This window comes from Anser anser (assembly GCF_964211835.1).
Source record: "Anser anser genome assembly, chromosome: 18".
NCBI lineage: Eukaryota > Metazoa > Chordata > Aves > Anseriformes > Anatidae > Anser > Anser anser.
The window spans coordinates 9949235-9958441 of NC_139739.1; the positions used below are offsets into that span (position 1 = coordinate 9949235).

At 58.0% G+C, this 9207-nt stretch overlaps 1 protein-coding gene and 1 gene segment (V, D, J or C); one reads left to right on the plus strand and one right to left on the minus strand.

Moving 5' to 3' along the window:
- IGLL1 (immunoglobulin lambda like polypeptide 1) overlaps positions 1–7257 on the minus strand; it is a 36977-nt gene extending 29720 nt beyond the window's left edge. The window contains exon 1 of one of the 5 annotated variants that reach the window (XM_083803616.1): positions 6855–7257. In XM_083803616.1, coding sequence (XP_083659742.1) covers positions 6855–7242 — 388 coding nt within the window. In that variant the 5' untranslated portion in view covers positions 7243–7257. Of the gene's footprint in view, positions 1–4368; positions 4736–6851 lie in introns of those variants that run through there. The other 4 variants (XM_083803615.1, XM_083803604.1, XM_083803599.1 and 1 more) reach the window with 4 other exon arrangements.
- A 1054-nt stretch (positions 7258–8311) lies between these two features.
- Positions 8312–9066, plus strand: LOC310883742 (Ig lambda chain V-1 region-like). The segment is given in 2 exons: positions 8312–8324; positions 8684–9066.
- Positions 9067–9207: the final 141 nt, after the last annotated feature.

Genomic DNA, 9207 nt, shown 5'->3' on the forward strand with positions numbered 1-9207 from the left:
CCCATGGCCAGAGCCCCATGGCCTTGCAAGGACACCTGCCAGAACCAGGGATGCTGAATATCACTGCTCAGTCCTGCTCAGTCCTGAGGGACAAGGGCAAAAAGCCTCCAGTTTTACCTGTGGTCTGTCCTTCACTTCCACGTTTCTCTGTGTCACTATAAAAGCATCAGCACTGCTGTCCCAGTTACCACAGAAATAGATGGCCTCGTACTCGGCTTGGACACCAGTGATGGTTAACGTGGTTGTGGAGCCAGATGTGGAACCAGAGAATCGTGAAGAGATGCCCGAAGGTCTCTTGGTGTCGTCATAGATCACGGTGACAGGGGCACTGCCAGGGGTCTTCTGCTGGTACCAGCCAAAGTAGCTGCTGCTACCCCCGGAGCAGGTGATCTGCACGGTGTCTCCCAGGTTCACCGACTTCGAGGCCGGCTGAGTCAGCGCTGCCTGGACCAGGGAACCTGGAGAGGGAGAGGAGAGAGGGGAGAAAATGGGGCTCAGTGAGTGCCCCACATGCACAGCACTCCCCCCACAGCAGTGCGACAGGGCCAAGGGCCTTAGAGCACATCCCCATTGCTCTCCGTCACCCTCACACCAATATAGCTGCTGTCGTGGCTCCCACAGTAATAGACAGCCTCGTCGTCGGCTTGGACCCCAGTGATGGTTAACGTGGCTGTGGAGCCAGACAAGGAACCAGAGAATCGTGAAGGGATGCCCGAGGGTCTGTTGTCGTTGTAGTAGATCACAGAGAGAGGGGCAGTGCCAGGGGTCTTCTGCTGGTACCAGCCATATTCATTGTAGCTACCCCCGGAGCAGGTGATCTGCACAGTTTCTCCCAGGTTCGCCAACTTCGAGGCCAGCTGAGTCAGTGTCGCCTGGACCAGGGAACCGGGAGAGGGAGAGGAGAGAGGGGTGAAATCGGGGCTCAGCGAGTGTCCCACACGCACAGCCCTCACCACGCATCAGTGGGATGGGGCTCCTGAGCCTGGAGACTCCAATGACACCATTCAACCGACAGCCCTGAACACAGATTCCATGGCCAGAGCCCCACAGTCTTGCAAGGACACTTGCGTGAATCAGGGATGCTGAATATCACTGCTCAGTCCTGCTTAGGCCTGAGGTTCAAGGGCAAAAAGCCTCCATTTTTACCTGTGGTCTGTCCTTCACTTCCACGTTTCTCTGTGTCACTATACCAGCATCAGTGCTGCTGTCCCAGTTACCACAGTAATAGGGGTCTTCATCCTCGGCTTGGACCCCAGTGATGGTTAACATGCCCGTGGAGCCAGATTTGGAACCAGAGAATCGTGAAGGGATGCCCGAGGGTCTCTTGTCATTGAGATAGATCACGGTGACAGGGGCACTGCCAGGGGTCTTCTGCTGGTACCAGCCATAGTAGCTGCCGCTACCCCCGGAGCAGGTGATCTGCACGGTTGTGGTGCTTTTACTCGGGTGGGCGGTCGAGCTCCACCACAACCGCTCTCTCACTCCCCCTCCTCAAAGGGAAAGGGGGAGAAAAATACAATGTAAAGGGCTCAAGTGTTGAGATAAGGACTGGGAGATCACTCAACAATTATCATGACAGGTAAAACAGACTCAGCATAGGGAGATAGTAAGGCTTATTGCCTATTACTAACAAGCTAGAGAAGTGAGAAACAAAGGAAAGAAACCAAAAGCACCTTCCCCCCATCCGCCCCATTCCACTGAGTGGCGCAGGGGAATCGGGGAATGGGGGTTATGGTCAGTCTATAGCGCTTCTTCTCTGCCGCTCCTTCTTAGTCACTCTTGTCCTCTGTGCTGTGGGGTCCCTCCCATGGGATGCAGTCCTTGGCGAACTGATCCAGTGTGGGCTGCCCACAGGCAGCAGCTCTTCAAGAACTGCTGCAGATATGGGTCTGTACCACAGGGTCCATCCCTCAGGAGCAAACTGCTCCAACCTGGGTCCCCCACGGGCAGCAGCTCCTGCCAGGTCACCTGCTCCTGCGTGGTCTCCTCTCCACAGGCTACAGGTCTGGCCCAGAATCTGCTCCGGCAGGGGTCTTATACAGGCTGCAGCCTCCGTCGGTGCAGGTCCACCTGCTCCACCGTGGTCTCCTCCATGGGCTGCAGTGTGGAACCTGCTCCACCGTGGTACTCCGTGGGCTGCAGGGGGACAGCCTGCTTCACCATGGTCATCACCACAGGCCGCAGGGGACTTCTGCTCTGGCGCCTGCAGCACCTCTCCCCCTCCTTCTTCTCTGACCTTGGTGCCTGCAAGGCTGTTCCTCACTCCTCTCACCCTCCCAGCTGCTGTATGGTGCAGCTTTTTTTTTTATTTTTTTCCCTGTCTTAAATATGGTCACAAAGAGGCGCAAACAACATTGCTTATTGGCTCACCTCTGGTCAGCAGCGGGGCCCATACCTAACATGGGGCAGCTTCTAGATTCTTCTCACAGAAGCCACACCTATGGCCCGCTGCTACCAAAACCTTGCCACGTAAACCCACTACAATGGTGTCTCTCGGGTTTGCCGTCTTCGAGGCCGGTTGAGTTAGTGCTGCCTGGACCAGGGACCTGGAGAGGGAGAGGAGAGAGGGGAGAAAACGAGGCTCAGCGAGTGCCCCACACAGACCTCCCCATGAAATGGGAAAGGGAACACCACCACTGGAAGAGAAGAGACCTCAGCTGCAGCCATGACAGAGAAGGGCAGAAAACCTTCATCTTTAGCTCCCGTCTCTCCCTCACTTCCACATCTCCCTGCGTCACTAAACCAGCACCACTGCTACCATCATTGCTTCCACAGTAATAGACGGCCTCGTCCTCGGCTTGAACCCCAGTGATGGTTAACGTGCCCGTGGAGCCAGATGGAGAACCAGAGAATCGTGAAGGGATGCCCGAGGGTCTCTTGGTGTCTCTATAGATCAAAGTGACAGGGCCAGTGCCAGGGGTCTTCTGCTGGTACCAGCCATAACCGTAGCTGCTCCCGGAGCAGGTGATCTGCACGGTGTCTCCCAGGTTCCGGACTTCGAGGCCGGCTGAGTCAGCGCTGCCTGGACCAGGGAACCTGGAGAGGGAGAGGAGAAAGGGGAGAAAACGGGGCTCAGCGAGTGCCCCACCATGCACAGCCCTCACTGCTGCCATCGTAGGCACCACAGTAGTAGACAGCCTCGTCGTCGGCTTGGACCCCAGTGATGGTTAACGTGTTCGTGGAGCCAGATGGAGAACCAGAGAATCATTAAGGGATGACCGAGAGTCTCTTTGTGCTCTCATAGATCACAGTGACAAGGCCAGTGCCAGAGGTCTTCTGCTGGTGCCAGCCGTAGTAATATTTGCCATCACTGGTGGTGCTACCCCCGGAGCAGGTGATCTGCACGGTGTGTCCTGGGTTCACCAACTTCAAGGCCGTCTGAGTTGTCGCAGCCTGGACCAGGGAACCTGGAGAGGGAGGGGAGAGAGGGGAGAAAACGGGGCTCAGCGAGTGCCCCACACGCACAGACCTCATGGCGCAACAGCGGGATGGGGACCCTGAGCCTGGGGGCTCTGATGACACCATGGGACCTACAGGCCTGAACACAGAGGCCATGGCCAGAGCCCCACGGCCTTGCAAGGACACCGGCCAGAACCAGGGATGCTGAATATCACTGCTCAGTCCTCCTTAGGTCTAACAGGCAAGGGCAAAAAGCCTCCATTTTTACCTGTGGTCTGTCCTTCACTTACACACTTCTCTGTGTCACTATACCAACATCAGTGCTGCCGTCCCCGTTACCACAGTAATAGACGGCCTTGTCCTCGGCTTGGACCCCAGTGATGGTTAATGTGCCTGTGGAGCCAGACTGGGAACCAGAGAATCGTGAAGGGATGCCTGAGGGTCTCTTGTCATCATAGTAGATCACAGTGAGAGAGGCACTGACAGGGGTCTTCTGCTGGTACCAGCCATAAGCGTAGCTGCTGCTACCCCCGGAGCAGGTGATCTGCACGGTGTCTCCTGGGTTCGCCGACTTCGAGGCCGGCTGAGACACTGCTGCCTGGACCAGGGAACCTGGAGAGGGAGAGGAGAGAGGGGAGAAAACGGGGCTCAGCGAGTGCCCCACACGCACAGACCTTACCACGCAGCAGCAGGACCGGGCCCAGGCACCCAAAGGCTGCAGGCCCAGGAAGGAATCCACAGCCCCTGACAAATGGGAGCCTGAGGACCAGGGGTTGCTGGTGCAGCCCAGGGCTCCTGGGGGCCATCCCCTGCCCAGGTGATGGGCACAGACCCTGCACTATGGGGTGGGGTGGGCAGGGCTGAGTTGGGGACCTGTGCCACAATCAGAGGGGAAAGCAGGGAGACAACTGCTCCTGCGATGACAGGAGGTTTTTCTATCACTTCCCCATCGCCCCCGTGTCACTATACCAGCACTAGCACTGCTGTCCCAGCTAGCACAGTAATAGACAGCCTCGTCCTTGGCTTGGACCCCAGTGATGGTTAACGTGCCCGTGGAGCCAGATTTGGAACCAGAGAATCGTGAAGGGATGCCCGAGGGTCTCTTGGTGTCCTCATAGATCACGGTGACAGGGGCACTGCCAGGGGTCTTCTGCTGGTACCAGCCAAAGTAGCTGCTGCTAGCCCCGGAGCAGGTGATCTGCACGGTGTCTCCCGGGTTCACCGACTTCGAGGCCGGCTGAGTCAGTGCTGCCTGGACCAGGGAACCTGGAGAGGGAGAGGAGATAGGGGAGAAAACAGGGCTCAGCGAGTGCCCCACCATGCACAGCCCTCACTGCTGCCATCGTAGGCACCACAGTAGTAGACAGCCTTGTCCTCAGCTTGGACCCCAGTGATGGTTAACGTGTTCGTGGAGCCAGATGGAGAACCAGAGAATCATTAAGGGATGACCGAGAGTCTCTTTGTGCTCTCATAGATCACAGTGACAAGGCCAGTGCCAGAGGTCTTCTGCTGGTGCCAGCCATAGTAATATTTGCCATCACTGGTGGTGCTACCCCCGGAGCGGGTGATCTGCACGGTGTGTCCTGGGTTCACCAACTTCAAGGCCGTCTGAGTTGTCGCAGCCTGGACCAGGGAACCTGGAGAGGGAGGGGAGAGAGGGGAGAAAACGGGGCTCAGCGAGTGCCCCACACGCACAGACCTCACCGCGCAGCAGCAGGACAGGGCCCAGGCACCCAAAGGCTGCAGGCCCAGGAAGGAATCCACAGCCCCTGACAAATGGGAGCCTGAGGACCAGGGGTTGCTGGTGCAGCCCAGGGCTCCTGGGGGCCATCCCCTGCCCAGGTGATGGGCACAGACCCTGCACTATGGGGTGGGGTGGGCAGGGCTGAGTTGGGGACCTGTGCCACCATCAGAGGGGACAGCAGGGAGACAACTGCTCCTGTAATGGCAGGAGGTTTTTCTATCACTTCCCCATTGCTCTGTGTCACTGTGTCAGCACTAGCACTGCTGTCGTAGCTCCCACAGTAATAGACGGCCTCGTCCTCGGCTTGGACCTCAGTGATGGTTAATGTGGCCGTGGAGCCAGATTTGGAACCAGAGAATCGCGAAGGGATGCCCGAGGGTCTGTTGTTGTTCTGGTAGATCACGGTGACAGGGCCAGTGCCAGGGGTCTTCTGCTGGAACCACGCATAGTAGCTATAACCCCCAGAGCAGGTGATGTGCACGGTTTCTCCCGGGTTTGCTGACTTTGAGGCCAGCTGAGTCAGCGCTGCCTGGACCAGGGAACCTGGAGAGGGAGAGGAGAGAGGGGAGAAAACAGGACTCAGTGAGTGCCCCACATGTACAGACCTCACCAGGCTGCAGCAGTGGGATGAGGCCACTCTGCCTACAGGCACCCGTCAGGCAGCAGGACCTATGGCTCCACAAGGCTGCCCATGAGCTGACGGTGGTGGGCACTCTGGAGTCCCACTCCAGAGGCCACCTGGATTCATGCCTCTTGTCAGGAGCAGCCCCACTCTCAGCTCTGATTTGTACCCGGCAGCCCCTGGTGTCCAGGAGCCACCACACACATGGGAAATGCCCCCACCTGCAGAACTCCCTGGCCCCGCAATGCCCACCCCAAGGTGCCCAGGACTCGAGCAGCCGATGGGCAGGGGAAAGGGCATCATTGCCGGGGGCTCCATTCCTGCAAGCAGCACAGAGGGGATGTGCTGGAACAGGGCACTTGCCACGTGATGGGTTCCATCCCACTGGGCACATTGGCAGCTCCTTCACCATGTTCAAGCAGCAGCAGCAGGCAGTCAAGGGGCTCTGGGCCACACCAGTAAAGTGACTCACTTCCTAACTGCTGGGACTCACTGTGACCCTGGCAAGCACTGCCGTCCTTGCTCCCACAGTAATAGACAGCCTTGTCCTCGGCTTGGACCCCAGTGATGGTTAACGTGGCTGTGGAGCCAGACGTAGAAGCAGAGAATCGTGAAGGGATGCCCGAAGGTCTGTTGGAGTTTCTATAGATCACCGTGACAGGGGCACTGCCAGGGGTCTTCTGCTGCTATCAGCTGTACTGAAAGCTACCCCCAGAACCACACATCTCTGCAGCTTGTTGCATGGACACAGACAACACCAGTGCCTGAACCAGACCACTGGGCAACCAAAGGGCTGAGGCAGGAGCTCTCCTTATCTGCCCAGGGCATGCCCAGGACTCCCCAGGTGCACAACGCGCATGCACCCAGCCATGTGCACTGCAGGCAGCTGTGCAGCTGCAAGGCCCTGGGCAACACTCAGCCTGGGGTAGCTGAAATGCAGCGAAGCCCCGGGACATGGTGGACAAGGGGAAGGACAGCAGGTCACCTGGTGAGATGGCACTGCCTAGCTGAGAGGAAGGGGGAGACTAAACCGACCTCTCTGACATGCAGGATCTCTCTGCCCAGTCAGCATCACCTTATCATAACCACTGCTGCTGTCGTAGCTCCCACAGTAATAGACGGCCTCGTCCTCAGCTTGGACACCAGTGATGGTTAAGGTGGCTGTGTAGCCAGATGTGGAACCAGAGAATCGTGAAGGGATGTCCGAGGGTCTCTTGTTGTTGTCATAGATCACGGTGACAGGGACAGTGCCAGGGGTCTTCTGCTGGTACCAGCCATAGTAGTTGTAGCTGCACCCGGAGCAGGTGACCTGCACAGTGTCTCCCAGGTTCACCAACTTTGAGGCCGGCTGAGTAATCGCTGCCTGGACCAGGGAACCTGGAGAGGGAGAGGAGAGAGGGGAGAAAACGGGGCTCAGCGAGTGCCCCAGCATGGAGCAGGCTGGGGGACACAATCTCCAGATCAGCGCCAGCCCCATGCATTTGAGGCTTTCCCCAGCCCTAGCACCTGCACTTTCTCCTTAATCTGCTGCTCTTCTGCCCTGGCTCCTGCACCCAGTACCCAGCCCCATCTCCTCAGTGCCTTTGCTCTGACCCATGCCTCCGCGTCCCTGCACAGCTGCAGCTGCACGGCACAGAGTCTGGGCCTCAGCACCATGTCCAAAATACAGGCCGATGGGCAGAGGAACAGCAGCAATCCCGGGGGCTGTATCACTGCGGGATACACAGAGGGGATGTGCCACACAGCAGGACCCACCTCACGGGGGCATTTCCTGATCCTAGACCAGGCCCAAGCTGCAGCAGCAGGCACCCGAGGGGCCCTGGTACCACAGCAGCTTGGCCTCTCACTTCCCCATTGCTGGGACTCGCCGTGACCAGCGCTGCCACCCCAGGCACCACAGTAATAGACGGCCTCGTCCTCGGCTTGGACCCCAGTGATGGTTAACGTGCCCGTGGAGCCAGATGTAGAACCAGAGAACCGTGAAGGGATTCCCGAGGGTCTGTTGGTGTTGCCATAGATCACGGTGACAGGGACAGTGCCAGGGGTCTTCTGCTGGTACCAGGCATACCAATAGTTGCCATCACTGGCACTGCTACCCCCGGAGCAGGTGATCTGCACGGTGTCTCCCGGATTCACCAACTTCGTAGTCGTAGCTCCCACAGTAATAGACGGCCTCGTCCTCGGCTTGGACCCCAGTGATGGTTAACGTGGCTGTGGAGCCAGATTTGGAACCAGAGAATCGCGAAGGGATGCCCGAGGGTCTGTTGCTGTCACTATAGATCACGGTGACAGGGGCAGTGCCAGGGGTCTTCTGCTGGTACCAGCCAAAGTAGTTGCCAGTACCCCTGAAGCAGATGATCCAAACAGTTTCTCCCAGGTTTGCTGACACCGAGGCCGGCTGAGTTGTCGCAGACTGGACCGGGGAACCTGGAGAGGGAGAGGAGGGAGGGGAGAAAATGGGGTTCAGCGAGTGCCCCCCACAGACCTCTCCATGAACTGGGAAAGGGAACACCACCACTGGAAGAGAAGAGACCTCACCTGCAGCCATGACGGAGAAGGGCAGAAAACCTTCATCTTTAGCTCCCCTCTCTCCCTCACTTCCACATCTCCCTGCATCACTTAACCAGCACCACTGGGCTGGTGTGCCTTGTTCCTATCCCTAAAACAGGCATGGCATTATATTGTCCCCAGCCCCTTTGCCTGCTCCCATTGGTGCCTCTCTTGCTGCTGCTTCCATCTCTCCTTGCAGGGGCCCTGGGACTCTGTCCGTTGTCTGTGTGTGGGGCTGTGGGTCCCTCGGTTGGACCAAGATCTTTTGGCACTGGGACCATCCCTATCCTGCTGCTGCGCGGTGAGGTCTGTGCGTGTGGGGCACTCGCTGAGCCCCGTTTTCTCCCCTCTCTCCTCTCCCTCTCCAGGTTCCCTGGTCCAGGCAGCGCTGACCCAGCCGGCCTCGAAGTCGGCGAACCTGGGAGACACCGTGCAGATCACCTGCTCCGGGAGTAACGATGGCTATGGCTGGCACCAGCAGAAGACCCCCGGCAGTGCCCCTGTCACCGTGATCTATGGCAGCAGCAACAGACCCTCGGGCATCCCTTCACGATTCTCTGGTTCTACATCTGGCTCCACAGCCACCTTAACCATCACTGGGGTCCAAGCCGAGGATGAGGCCGTCTATTACTGTGGGAGCTACGACAGCAGTGGTGGTGTTTCAGTGGTGCAGGGAGATGTGGTCCAGAAGCTGGTGGTGGCCTCCAGTTATCCTACTCCGCTTTTCCTGGGTGACCACTTTGGCAGATGAAGTCTTAACCTTCAGCAGTTCTTATGGACATTTTGGGAGAGGATTGTCAAGTGAAAAGAAGTACCTGTCTGTGTATCTGTTAAAGGACAGGGACGGTGCTGATGAGAAGAATGATGTGCTGATGTATGTAGAGTCTGAGTG